This window comes from Dipodomys spectabilis, unplaced genomic scaffold, assembly GCF_019054845.1.
Source record: "Dipodomys spectabilis isolate Male_0828 unplaced genomic scaffold, ASM1905484v1 ptg000098l, whole genome shotgun sequence".
NCBI classification, from domain to species: Eukaryota; Metazoa; Chordata; class Mammalia; order Rodentia; family Heteromyidae; genus Dipodomys; species Dipodomys spectabilis.
This window is the reverse complement of record NW_024870775.1, coordinates 21,453,172-21,468,516: the sequence shown is the minus strand read 5'-3', so window position 1 is coordinate 21,468,516 and position 15,345 is coordinate 21,453,172. Positions and strand designations below refer to the sequence as shown.

General features: G+C 37.1%; 1 protein-coding gene across 1 annotated transcript; it reads right to left on the bottom strand.

Moving 5' to 3' along the window:
- Window positions 1–12,350: 12,350 nt before the first annotated feature.
- Window positions 12,351–12,971, bottom strand: LOC122113903 (protein N-terminal glutamine amidohydrolase-like). The gene has a single exon (XM_042687063.1). The coding sequence runs from the start codon at window positions 12,969–12,971 to the stop codon at window positions 12,351–12,353; it is 621 nt and encodes a 206-aa protein (XP_042542997.1).
- Between the last annotated feature and the right edge of the window lie 2,374 nt (window positions 12,972–15,345).

Below are 15,345 nucleotides of genomic sequence, written 5' to 3'. Positions count from 1 at the left end.
GTTCTTTGCATGGTTCTTTGTAATAATAATATTATTATTAGTCTCATATTATGGAAATGAAAACAGACACAGAGAGATAAATGGCCAGAACCTTTCAGCAAGTCATTGCTTTTAGTATTGGCTTCATTATCATAATTGCTAATACAGGTTGAATGTTCTTATTACACACACACACACACACATATACAGGTGTGTTGATTTTCACATCAATGCTGTGAAGTAGGCCTTGTTTTAATCCCTAATGAATGTGGCATATATTGAAACATAGGAGATGTGTAAATGATTCCAATATCATGTTGCTTACAAGACAGAATCAGGATTCCAATCCAGCAAAGCTGATTTTAGGGTACTAGTTCTTTTCCAACCCACCAAGCAGTGTGGACCCATATTATACAGATAACACCCTTTGTGGAAGAGAGAGTATAACTGAATACAATACACATTTATTCACTGAGTTGTCCCCTCCATAGGAGCGTTGGCTCTAGTACGTCAGACTGATGCAATCTTAGTGGTTGTGATATTTCAAACCTCTCACAAATTTTTTGATGGAGAGCTCGTGAGTGGTTCTTGAATACACAATGAATGATTTGCTGTGAGACACCACAAGCCACACATCACACGTCTTTGTTCTAAAGAGGATCTTCAAGTACTTGTATTAAATTTACACCCAAGGTTTGGTAGACCCCTGAAAAACTTCTCCATCTACCTCAGGCTGCCTCCTTGGATAGCTCTTCTACAATCTGCAAGCTAGTGTCTACAGTGGGGAAAATTCCTGCATAAACATGCGTTGTGGCACCCTAGGTATATCTCCACCTGCCTGGCTCACAGACCAGCTGCATTTCCCCCCCACTATGTCGTATTGTCTTACATTGTAAATATGTTTTCATATGCTACCACTTTTTTCATAGCAACTCTACATGGCATACAGGATCTTTTTTATTTTCTCCACAGAATGCAGAAAAGAGGTTTTCAGTAAGTGATAACGCAGCAAATCCAGTTTTCTTGAAACTCTGTAATTCTCCCATTGAATAAATCTAAGACTGAAATGACTCTGTGGTATACCCTGGGTGAATAATATCAGGCTTGATTTCTACATCTAAAAAGTCAATAGAGATATAAGAAGGCAGAATCAAACATTTCCCACAAAAGGAAGAATTCCCTTCACAAGCATAAATGGACCAATTTCCCAATTTCACTAGACTGATTTGCATTCATTAGTATACAAGTAAATCATGAAACTGAAACTATTGTTCTCAAGGAAATCACTGGAAGAGTCACAACAATAGCACCATACAGGAATGAATGTCAAAGTAGTGTGTGTTCAAAAAGGAGCAGAATGTAATCATTGCAAGTATGAACTCCGGACGTAGAGGGCTGATTACAATTCTAAATCTATAGTTTCCTGGCTTTTTCATCTTTAATCTCCCTGAGCCTTAGTTATTTTGTGTTAATAAAGAAATACTATTAGTAACCACTAGGCACATTTAGAAAGTTAAATATGTTAATAAACATATAGTGTCAACCACACATGGAGTTCAGTGTAAATATATCTATTAATATCATCATTTTGTAATATTGGTTTGTACAGGACTTAGAAAATAATGACAAATGCTAGAATAAAACACTGGATTTTATCTCTTGATCTTTAAAATGCAAAATCTGCACAAATAAAAGGCATAGGCAGATATCACTGACAGTTTCTAGCCTGTCAGTATTGCTAAATGCTTTACTTGTTTTGTTTTGTTTTGTTTTCTGAGTGGCTCTAATAAGCTTGATCAGGTTTTCCTTCTCCACACCCTTGCTTTGTGTAGTATTCTTTTTTAATCCCTCTCTTAACAGCTTTAACATTTGACAGTCACCAAGAGAAAGTGTTTCATCTTGAGACCTTCTGAGTTAGGGAACTAGAACAAATTCATCCCATTTATTCGTATGGCAGCAGGCAGTGCTGAAAATGTGATTTGTTGTGAAATGTGTTTGTGCATTTATTATTAGAAGCCAATTTTTCAGCTCTTCTGTAGCTCTCCACTGGACTTCATCAGAGAACATGCGAGCTGGAGGGCATCCGTGGCCCTGATCACTCAGAAGGAAACCGAACAGCTGTGTTTTTGACAGCTGGAGCTGGGCTGATGTCTATCAACAAATATTCCAGACAACCTGCACTTTTCCTCAGCTAGTAGGGGGCAGGCAATGCTCTGTTGGCTTGGGTACAAGAGTTCCGTCATAGTTGCTCTTTACTTTGGTTGCACATGGGGGATACACATACTTTTATCTATTGTTCTGCCAAACCTTTGCTATCATTCTTACAAGAGTATGAGTAAGAAATGAAGGAAGATGAAGATATTTGGAGATAACTAGGTCTTCAATAAATAAAAACAAAAACTTTATTTGTAACTCAGCATGATGTTGCATTTTACACTCCCAGGATTTGGGAAGGTGAAGCAGTCAACTGAAAGTCCAAGACCAGCCCAGGCTGCATATCAAGCCCCCTACTCAAATGAAACAGACAGTAATAACAAAAATAATAAAACTACTTGTGTTCAAACATGCAAAGCGGAACAGACAAAAGCTTTGATATAAAAAAGAAATAAAAAGAGGACATCTCTTTTATGAGATATATGAGTATATATGTTATACACATACACATATGTATACATGTGAATATATACAGAAATGTATACATATATGCATACACATGTATATGTGCATACACACACCTATAAGATTACTGTGATAGAAAACCCATCGGATCTCCATTAGTGTGCCCTGGCTCAGCACTTCACTTTCATCTTATTCTCTGGCATGAATGCAGACTTATTATTCAGGAATACCAGGGGCATGCTGTTTGAATCTAAATGTGCTTTTTAAAATCATGTATCAGTGTATTTGAATACAAAGGAACTCAAATATATACTTTTGTTGCGCTGTTTGTAATTACTGCAACTGAATATCTAGATCATATTGACTTCACCCTTCCTTTTTTGCCTCTTACAAAACGCAAGAAGAAAACAATGAAGAAAGGGGGGAAGGAAAAAGAAAGAGAGAAAGAGAAAGGAGAAAGAGAGAGAGAGAGAGAGAGAGAGAGACCACAGACACGTTTATTTGTTTGGCTTATTTGTTTATTTGTTTTGAATTAGTCTAATATGAATGCATGTAACTTAGCTCAGAGTTCTTTTACTTAAGCAAAACTGTGCCAGAAAGACAGAGGAACCAAGAGTGCGTGTGTGTTACCTTTTGTTTGCCTCTCTACATTCAAATGGAGAAATTTTCCCTGGTCCTTTCAAAGCACCAGGATTTCTAAGTGCCCACTCTCTCTCCTTAAGATTCCCAAACATTCTTCATTAATATCACTTTGAAGCATTTACCCATCTCAGCTGATGAGTTCAGCTACAAGGTTGTGAAGTTAATCCTCTGTAGTAAGATCTCAAACAGAGACTGAGGCCAGTGAATATAGTCATTTATTTAACCACCTTGATAAAGTGCCTTTAGAATTTTAAGGACCTACTTAGGGACTTTATGTGCATTGTTTCATCTCATTTAATAACTAATAATAATATGGCAATTAAATGTTTAATCAATGTTTTATTCTCAAGCCAACCTAAAAGGATGGCTCACAGTCACAGAAGATAGAGCTCTGAGACCTCACAGATCTCTAGATTTGTCCCACACTTGACTGGTGACAAAGAAGTCAGGGAAGCTGAGGTGACTTACCTCAAGGCACATGGTAGAGGAGGAGGAATAGACTGAATTCCAACTCTATATGCTACCAAGTAGACACAATATGAGACAATAAGGGTTGAAATGGGCCATTCCAATAGCATTTCCAATAAATTTGACCTCAAATCCAGTAATTCACTCCTTAAATGATTTTCAAGTCACTCATTAAATCTGTGAGAAACTCTGGCTATCTCCACAAAGTATTTCTGTCTCAACATATCAAATTTCTTGCTCCTTTTAATACTTTTTTTTTTCTGTTCATTCTGTAGTAGTTTTATGTGCTTATGCCAATATGCAGGGCTTAAACTCAGGACCTCACATCTTCACTCAGCCTTTTCACTCATGGCTCTTACTCTACAACTTGAGCCATGCCTCTAGTTACAATTCTCTACTGGTTAATTGGAAGTAAGAGTCTTTAGGATTTGTTTGCCCGGGCTGGATTCACATTGCCTTCCTCATATCTCAGCCTCCTGAGTAGCCAGGATTATGGGCATTAAGCCATCAATGTTCACTTATTAGGGTAGTTCTTAAATGGAATAAGCCAACTGTTAAATAAGTTAATTTGTGTTCCTGCTCAGTTGGCATGGACCAAGTATTTTTGCATGGAAATGCCATCAATAACATTATAATCACAAATTATAAACAGACAGGCTAACCCATGAGGTAACAAACAGTATGGAATGTGTAGCATGGCTGAAAGAGACCATAAGCTAGCAATAAAATAAGTGCTTCAACCTAGGGGAAAACCACACAAAGAAGCCTATGTATGGAAGGGCAGGAGATTTGCATTAGCAAGGTTACTATTGTTTTCCTTAGCTTTATGACAGCAATTAACTTTGCATTCTTCTCTTCTACACACGTTTTAATAGGAAATTTTAAACTATGTGCACATTCATTGCTACAAACCAACTCACCAATGACTAGTTATCAATGTCATTACAGCCCACATATCCTCATAGTTCTCAGAACTGTTTATTGTCTGTGTTACTTCAAAACAGTAAAATACTTATCCTTTTGTCAGGATGAATCCACCTTTATTATTGGCGAACATTGTTACCCTCTCCCTTGTTATCTCCCACTTTCCGTCTTCCCGATTACCCTCCCCGCGAAATTGTAAAGTTCATTTCCAACATAATGTCTTATGAGTATGACTGTTGCATTGGTTCCCACTTTGTCCTTTGTCTCATCATATTGTTATTCTCCTACCTTCCCCAAATCAGATAAATGTATATACAAGACAGTGTACCAAAATAAAAAACAGTGACAATAGGGGATAAACCAAAGGAGGGAAAAATGAAAGACAAAAGAAATAACTTCACATGGTACATTGAAAAAACACAAACAAAAAAATGAAAAAAACCCTCTTGTTTGTAATAATTAAAATATGTCTAGGATAATCCTAGGAGTGGATCACAGTAGCTCAATAGCTATGTATATATGACCATATAAGATGACACTAATCAAAATGAACTCTAAAATATGGAAACAGCTTTTTAAAAAGTCAAGTGATACAGCTGAGATCTCAGAGCTAAAGTAACAAAGCTAGAGCTGTATGGACCTAGCTGAACTTCAGAGTTTATGCGGCTTAATACCAAGTAATACAGACATTTAAAAATCGATAGGAAAAACAGGGAAAAGGAAATATATGATTATGTCAAACAGCACTAGAATTCACTCAAACAAAATCATACACATTTGTGGGTTTATTATTTTATATTTACAAGAACCAGGAACTATACTGCTTTAAGGTTCCACTACAATGGAGCCACACTTAAAAAAGGAAGGAAGAAAACTGAATTGAAGCTTTGGAAAAAATAAAATGATCATAATTAAGAAGTACAGAAGTAGATCCTATGAGAAACGACAAAAAAAGGCCTGGCTCTACTACACAGAAAAGTAAAGGAAACAAAGTTAACCACCTGTGCATATTGAAACTAAAGATAAATGTGTTCTAGAAAGCAAAAGTAGTAGGGTCACAAAACAAAAGCAGTACTTGCCTTGTTTGCTGGCCACAGAAAAATTAATGATTTAAGAAAATATACCAAATCTAAAAATGCTTCCCCTCAAAAAGAACAATCAAGTCCTCCAACACATGGCAAAGCATCTGTAAATAATAAATAAGTAAATTCATGAAAAATAATATCCAAAATTATTTTGTAAGAGTTCTCAACCAGAAAATGGGAAGAGATATTTTAAATACTATCCAAAAAAAGGCAGCCAAGAGCCTAAGTGGAACTCCTAATTAGTAATATTTGAGAACTATGTCACTTGTTGGAAGCAAGAAAATAAAAGTATAAAATTAAAATAGCAGGGGGGAAGGGAGGAAATGGGAGGGCAGGGATGGGAAGGGGAAACAAAGGAGGAGGCAACAATGCTTGATAAGAAATGTACTCATTACCTTGCTCATGTAATTGTAACCCCTCTGTATGGTATTTTCACAATAAAAATGAGTAATAAAAAATTAAAATAGCATTAAAGTGAATAGATTGTTAAGAAAATTGAGGAATGTTCCATGCCCCAAATACCTTTGGAATGAATAAGTCAAATTTCAAAGGAAAGTCTAAAAAATACACTTATTTTCATTTCTATACATGGAGGCAATTCACCTTGGATATTTAAGAAGTACCTGTTTATGTTTAATGTTCAAAAAAAGGACATATTTCATTCATACTCATCTAGGGTAAAATTCTTGGTGGCTCCCTGTATTTGTTTGCATTTTGGCTCTCAGTTCCTATCTATCATTTCAAGATTATGAATTGCTTTGAAAAGTTTTGCCCCTCTGGTGTAGACAGATTACTTACTCTCCTGTATGGTAATAAAAAGACCTCTTTGGTGTAAGTTAGACAGGCTACATGTGAAGGATGTCTGCTTCCTAAACATAGGCTGTCCAATTCTTGAATACACTACTTCTACCTGGGCCATTTACATCTTCCTATTTTACTCTTACTATTCGACTCATTTTCAGTTTTCAACTCAGTAACAGCATTTCTATTACTCTAGGCTTTTTACACACAAAAGCTTGAGTAAGACTGACTTTTTTTCTCTTTGGTTTCCTCACTTCCTCCATCAGCAATTCTTAATGTTTCCACTTTCAAAATGAATCCTGAATTTTACTGCTCTTTACAAAATCACCCCTTCACCTCTGACTTGAACTATTATCATCTCTCACTGGATTATTATTGGAGCCTCCTAGGCTGGTCTCTTCTCTCTTCTATCTCCCAAGTTTCACTCTACTAGCCAATGTGTCTTTTAAGAGTCACACCTGTAATCCTAGCTACTCAGGAAGCTGAGGTCTGAGGATCATGGTTTGAAGCCAGCCTGGGAAGGAAAGTTTGAGACTCTTACCTCTAATTAACAACCAAAAAGCAGGAAGTGGAGCCTCTGTGGCTCAAGTGGTAGAGTGCTAGCTTTGAGCAAAAAAGCTCAGGGACAGCCTCCAAGCAGAGTTCAAATCCCAGGACCTGCATACACAAACACACACACACACACACATTATGTCAAGATATTGTGGATATTATGTCCACAATCTTCTGATACTCCATTATTATAAAAATCTTTCATCTTTTGAAAGGTTGGTGAACTCTATATCGTATCTCAACACTCTATACAACTCTACTTCTTTCCCCAGTGTTCACTGAGCTCCAACAACACTGGTAACTTTACTCTTTCAGCAAAGTTGTCTTGTTTGTAGACCCAAGGCTGCAAGTTTGTTGGTCTTGATATTTGAAATGATCTTCTCTAGACTATCTTCATGGCTCCTCTCATTTTTTTCCACTTTCTGTTCATCATTTATGCCATTGCATCATGGAGGCTTTCTCTCAAAGCCTAATATAATACAATAATGTTTGGAATTTTAGCTTCCACATCATTTGCTAACTGCCTCTTTCCATGCCTTTGTATTCAGGTATTTGTGATAAAACAAAATGACGTATTAGTGTGTTGATTGCTTGCTGCCTACTCCTGCCACCAACAAGAGAGTAGCATGAAGTTGTGGAGCTTGATTATCCCACTCCTTATGCAAGTTTCTATGAAATCTCTGTCTGGCACATAGGAGGCACTCCAGATTCTTTAATAAGTGAGGAAAAGAGCAAAAGAGTAGATGTCTATGTAGTTATATGCTTTTCTCTTGGTAATTAGAACTGACAGAAACATCTGTAAACAAGTATGATGCTAAAAGCTAAAGGCAACATAAAAGGTATAAAAATCCATGCTTGGGACTTAGGAAAACTTCAGTATCATTAAGAAGAATCTCTTAATGATTCTTTGAGTTTCTGTGGAACAGTGTTTATGAAGAACATGAATTCTAAAGCCATTTTATAATCTTCTTTTTACTATTACTTTTGTAGTTCTTCAGAGTCTGAATCATGAACCATACTTTACTACGTATGTAGAATTTGATAACCATAGTCATGCCCTAGTGTTTATTTAATGTTCCAACATGATTGGAATTTATTTAGAAGTAACAAGAATTCTTCCTTCCTGTTCCTTCTTAGTTAATATACGATTCAAATGTAATTCAAAATATTCTCTTTTCTTTGGTAAGTGATTTATAATCCTACTGGTTCTAATTTACTGTAAGCAAAGCATCAGATTAGCAATGTGTTTAATATGAGTTATTAAGTTCCCATTAGACTAAATTACCACCCCTAGAGATCTGCAAAACTACTCTGAATTAATTTGAATTTCCCATTAGCCACATACTTCACCACTTCTTAAATGCCACAGATATATTACAGCTCTTCCAAGAAAACTGTTATTTCAAAATTTCAAAATTTCAAAAATCTCTGTAATCGTTAGTTCTGTATATTGTTTTTGAGAATTATGATATAAAACATTGTACGCAGGCTGGGAAGGTAGCTCAGTGGTATAGTGCTTGCCTCGCATCCATGAGGCCATGGGTTAGATTCCTCAGCCCCACATAAGCAGAAAAAGCTGGAAGTGGCTCTGTGGCTCAAGTGGTACAGTGATAGCCTTGAACTGAAGAGCTGAAGAACAGCATCCAGTCCCAGAGTTCAGGTCCCACAACCAACAACAACAACAACAAAAACAACATTGTGTGCATGTGTGTATACGTGTATGTGTATGTGCACAGTTTCCTGGTCATTTCTGTAAATTCCATTTTTACTATATTTTACTACAAGAGTAGAATAATCATTGATTTTTCTAATTGCATTAAACAATTCTACCAATGTAAAATATACTTCTAATTGATTAGTTTATTGTTTATTTTTAATTATCTTACTTAAGCATGTACAATCCAAATAACTCATCTGTGAATCTAGAGACTGAGCCAAAAAAAATGCAGTTTACCCACAAAAGTTGGAAGCAAGGAGCTTGTGAATATTACCATAGAACTTGATAGTCCAGAAATTCCTAGAGGCTAGAAATGCTTTTAAGGAGCCTAGGCTTTGTCTAAAATGGCTGGCTTGGTCTTCTTAATAGTAAAATCATATCACTAATTAATTCATGAACTTGACTTGATGACAATGATTAAAAGAATCCCAAAGAGGGAGGAAAATATCCAATAACTATGTAAAGATCTATGTTTGCAGTGAAAAAAAAAATGTGGTCACTGAAAATATCCAATGTATTAACTAATGAAACAAGGACGGTGCATATTTTCCAACCACATTTCTGCAAAGCAGATTTATCAACTCAATTCCCCAAAGCTAAAGAGGGTATCAGGCTGGATTACATATCAGAAGTTCCCATTCTTGAACTCATGTGATGAACTCACATCTGTTCCCCAGTATCCAGCATTAATTTTATTCGTAATGCAATGAGCATTAATCTGAGTTGACCCAGAAAGGCAAGGTACTGGATCATCCTGGGAAAAATTCTCAGTGTTCCCAATTTAGTCTGATCCTCCAAATCAGAGACAGATCGTCCTTTTCTTTATGCAAACTTTAAGTACTAAGAATACAGGGAATCAAGAAGCCAGCCCCTGTTGCTATATTTTTCTCCCTGCAACCCTTCTTATGCTCTGCTTTCAGATTAAACTGTCCAATTAAATCTAGGACATAGTCCTTTTTCCCAGATAAAAAGTTCAATATTTCCAAATACCTTCATTATATGGTATGTATTGTTTGAATCAACAGCCTGCGTGCTACAGCTGAAATAAAAAAAAAAAAAAGTAAAGAAGAAAATTTAAGTGATCTGTAATACAGTTTGAGTTCTTTACTACTGTGGCTGAAATGGAAAGTATGGATTAAAAGTAACAAAATCTGGGAAGAAAAGAAATGGTAGCAATTCTTCGGTAGCTTCCCATTTAAAGGTAGTAAGAAGCCCAGCTGTAGCCAGGGGATTGGAAGAGAAGTAAATTTAAATGTGGGAGGCTGAGTTTATGATTTCAAGATGAAGAGGAAGAAGCAATTCTGAATTTTGTGATTTGGGAGGATGAATAGATTAAGTGGAAAACAGACCATTGGTATACCATAAAGTATAATGAAAAGAGCATGGGTTTCAATGGGACAGGTTTTACTTTGAATGCTATCAAATTCCTTTCACCCTGTGTCAGCTGTGTGAGCTTGCCAGCATGAACTGCCCTCTGAGTTTCAGATGAAAGGGGAAAATTCTAATTAAATTTTTCAGAACTTAATAGCTGAAAGTGTCCACTCAGACATTTCCTTGCACATGGTATGTGCTCTATAAATCAGTCATCATCATTATTATTGTCTCAAAACTGAGATGGAAAATAAGACTTGTGGGAAGAGATGCCTGGAGGTTAGAAGTAGAAAAGACTGGAGGGAGGAGACTCATCAGGACTATCCATGTGGATCTGGGAGGGAATACAAGAGCCCATCCAGGAACTGGAAGGAAACGGTGATCTGAAAGATAGCTGAAGGGATGGATGAAACAATGGTTAGGAAAGGACGATTACACAAGTAGACGTGGAAAGGGATCCAAGCTTCAGTGAAGTCTGCACTGCATGCAGGTATGCTCTGTGTTAGCTGGGCACAGTCCTTTCAAGAACGATTAGTGTAGCCATCGAGAGCATCCTATGCTAACATTAGACTTTCTTAACACAAATCTCCCTCACACTGATAAAGCATCGCTGCAGGGAACAGTTGTCATGATGTACCATGACTCCCCTTTCCCCGTTCCCTCCTGATAAAAATTAGGAGACAGGCACAAGTGCTCACATGGCCGCCTCAAACTAAATCTAATAACTGGTAACAGTTTGCTTTGGGAGCATTTTGAACTTTTTAACTTTGCCAAACATTAGGAGAAGATCCCCACCCCCTGCCACCCAAACTAAAACAACTCTGGGACAGCTTTTGAAGTCTTCCACTCAATCAGAAGATCTCAGAAAGGAAATGGAAAAAATACATAAATGTATAAGGATATTAACGGGAGAACGTAGTTAACTTGTAACCATTTTACATAAACCATCAACTATGAAAAATAAGGCAGCATTAGATCTGACAACAAGATTTGTGTTGTAGTAGACAGCACGTCAAGCAGAATGAAGAGATGCTACCAATTTCCATTGCTAGTGTTGACAAACTGCCTAGGGTTTCCAAACCCAATCTTCTCAATCACGTTTTCTACCCCTGCATGAGCACTCTAACACACCACTGCAGATCCACCTTTGTGACCTTGCTTCCACGAAGCCTTTCAGATCTCCCATTTGAAAGTGAGCATTTCATACAATAGATGTCAAAACGTTTGGTCTTTCTCAAAATCCTGACCATGCTCTGTTTCTTATTATAAATATTAGTGTTTTGTAGTCAAGAAACTCCTGGAAATAAAGGTCATTGTCCTCTCTCTAAAGCCCTTTTGTTATACTCCATAACTTCTAGCTCTATGGTCTTAGCGTTAATTCAGAGCAAACATTCCGATCCCATCATTAAAATTATTTAATGATTGTCTTATGATTATAACCTCAAAAATTAGTCCCTGTCTTTTTTTTAATTTTAAGGAATTTTTATTTAAAACCATATATAAATAGGTCAAATAACACTTAGCCCAAGAGAACTGCAAACTTTTTTTTTTTTTTTTTTACCATGATAGTCCAAAATGACCAATACTTACTGCAGATTCAGCAGACAATACTGCCCCTTTCCAAGCAGCTGTGCTGTCTCTAGAAACATTTTATGGGCATCTCTTACAGGCATTGGAGAATCACAGAGCCACCATTCACAGCCCTACCCAAGAATTGCTTTCAGTGTAGCAAAAAATACAGGAAGCATCCAGAAAAGACAAAAGGCTCCAACTCCAAGTCCACACTTCTATTTAATAAGACCATAACATTCTAACATGACAAATGAGCCACAGGAATGTTTTAACAATTATATACTCTAACTTGATATTATCAAAAGGAGAGTTTGTGTGTGTGTATTTTTTTGATTTGTTTGTTTTTATAATCTGGATCACAAAAATAAATACTTAAGGCATCATTATAAGAACTGAACTTAAGGCCTTTTTTTTTGGCTAGGGATAACTCAGTAGTAGATCCCCAGTCCCAAAGAAAAGGTTCATTTCCTTCATTTATATTTATATTCAGTCGTATTTCCACTCAACTGAACTAAAAGAGAAAAGCTTAACTCCAAGCCTACTGTTCCACGTCTGCTGTCCTAAATGAAAGGATAGCTCCTCATAGGATTTCTCCGAAGTTCCATGTCCTGATGTCAAGGTTAGCAGTTTCTACTGCTAAACCGATGTACAAATTCTGATAGTGTATAGACAGCTCCCCATCCCATATCAGGAGCCATACTGATGAAATCGTCCAGGTTCATTTTGGAGTCTTCAGTTTCAATGCAGGGATAGGGTGGAGGAGGCTCCCTCCAGTTCCCGCTGGAGTCTTTCATGTGAGAGCGGTCAGAAGCAACGTTCTTCAGGTAAGAATCTGCACGCATCACTCTAAATGTCCTCCTAAACTGTGGGTGAATGTCATCATCAGACTTAAGAGCATCTTCTACATAAGTATGAAATGGGCAGGGAAATGGCAAAGCAGTGTCGAGATCATAAATGAAGCTCTGTCTTCCACTTGGTGTGTGAAGCAAAACAACGTGGTAATCCCAGATCACAGGTCCATCCCCAGGTCTTGCTTGCTGTTTCCAGAGAGGAATCATCTTCTTCTCATTTGATATGAAGACACCATAGCACTCTTCTAAAGGACATTGTGTATGGGTTTTGATGTATTCACAGAGCTTCCAAATATTTTCCTCGCAGCTGCTGTAGACACAGGCCTCCCGCGTGGGGCAGGCCGGCTGGTAGCCCAGGGTGGTGACACCGGTGGGGCAGGCCCCCTCCATGGCCCAGGCCAGGGGCTCCCTGATGCCACCGGCGGGAAGAAGTAGTCCCTGTCTTTTCATTCATTTTTTTACCCCCAGAATTGTTGCTTGACTGTACTGCTCAAGGTTGGTCTTGTACCATTTGAGTTACAACTCTGCATCTAGCTTATTGATGATTCCTTGGAGATAAGAATTTTTCGGTCCTTTCCTGCTCAAACTGAATTTGAATCATGATCCTCAGCTCTCAGCCTCCCAAGCAGCTACAATGACAGGCATCAGCTATTAGTCCCTGTATTAAACTACCAATTTATATTAGATTAATAAGAACAATTTTATAATCTTTTATGCTTGTTACCTTATTTTTTACCTTTTAAATGCACCACATTAATTATATATAATATATGTTATGAAACATTTTTAATACTTTTTACCCAAAAGATATTTACAACATAAGTCACTTAGAGGAGTTTGATGTTTGGCTCCAAGCATAATTCTAGGGTAGAAATCAATGTTTTCATATAAAAAAAGTTCACAGGGGCTGAGATGGTGGCTCAGTGGTATAGCACTTACCTTGCATACTCAAGGCCCTGGGTTCGATTCCTCAGCACCACATAAGAAAAAAGCCGGAAGTGGCTCAAGTGGTAGAGTGCTAGCCTTGAGCTGAAGAGCTGAGGGACAGTGCCCAGGCCCCACGACCAGACCCAAAAAAAAAGTTCAAAGTGTACAATATCGTTTTATTCAACATGAGTTTTTCTATCCTAGTAAAGATATAATAAATAATATATACAATGTTAAAAAGACTGATCAAAATAAAGTGTGATTTCCAGGCTTCATGATGTTAAAATTTGGTACAGCCACTTTTACCAAACATATGTCATCTAAACAGTTCTCTTCACCTTGGGCCAAATAAGAAAGACCTTGCTGACAAAAATGCAAACACACATTTGTATTTCCTATCTTCCTGTCTCCTTTCACTTCAGTCAGTTCTGCTTCTTAATGCAGACTGCTTTCAACATTTATTTTAGTTTCTTTCTTCTTCTTGACATGTGTGTGGTAGAATCTGGCAATTTTATATGTTGTTTACAAAACAGAGAAGAATGCTTTTCTGAAGATGTCACTGTTTGTAGTCAAATAAGCCACTTTTCATGATAAGAATTCTCTTGTATTTATTCCGAGGTGTCTATTCTTTTCCCTTATGACTTGATAATAGTCCCACTATTCTAACCCTTCAGTGAGACTGTGTTTAGAACACAATTTGAGACATTTGCAGCACACACCATTCTTCACATGCAAAGAGATTAGCTTTTTAATAATGACTTCTTTTGAATTAGGAAAAGATTTCTACAATAGAGAGGAAAGCCACATGGGGGTATGGAATCAATGACTCCTTATGTAAGCTTTAATAATTTATTTGTTCAGAGACTTTGTTGCAGTTTTTGGTTAGGAGGAGAAAGGAAATGCCCCCACCATCCAGCCAGTGTTTTGTTCCCTGCAGAAGCATTGGTGATTATCCTGGGCATTTCTTGGTACCTTTAAAAGAATCCATTTTGTGCACGTCTCTGCCAACCAGGGAATCATCCATAAAGAGTTGCAATTGCTTTGTTGAATGGTATAATGAAAAAATTCATGCAATCTTCAACCAGACAGTCTTTGTTAGAGACCTGTGTTGCTTTTAGACAAATCCCTTCATTCTCTGGGCCTTGGTTCTCTCATCTTTAAAGTAAGAGTGTTATAGCTTTAACTAGGAACAGTCACATAAGATGTCAATGCAGTGCTTTGCCCACACATAAAGCCAACAACCATAAACTATCTTTACTTGTAGAGATTTAATGCATGCATGAATCAGAGAAAGAGAAAAGCTCATTTTGGAAATGTAAAAAGACACTGTAAGTTAAATGGGTCCTATTCAAACTGGATCGGTAGAACTATGTTTGGTTTTTCATAGTAAAAAGTCCAGAACCCAGGAAGATTTGCACTATAGTGCCTTAAGGTTCTGCTCAATATTTTTTATGATTCGTGCAGTCTCTATACCTATTCCTGTTGCTACTTTTTTTTGTAATTGGTACCTCATGGTCACAAAATACCTGCCAGAAGGAATAAATACAACGTGTTTCTTTGCTCACAAACTATGCCTCAACAATAACTTTATTATCCTGTCTCTTTACAATCATATTCTTTGGACACATATGGACTGATAACAATCCTACTTAGGTAAATAGGTATTGCCGGTGTACAATCAGAAATGAAGTTTGAAAGATTCACTAGACCACACTGCTAGGAGAGCTGGAATCAGAACGAAAAATTTCCATGTTCAGTCCAAAGATCACAGCAGATTCATACTTCTTATTAATATTTGAGATTTTATAAAATGTTTATAATTTTATGAACATCATTT

Bases quoted from the DNA above. Each gene is read 5' to 3' on its own strand.
- LOC122113903 (XM_042687063.1), bottom strand. From the start codon at position 12,971: ATGGAGGGGGCCTGCCCCACCGGTGTCACCACCCTGGGCTACCAGCCG.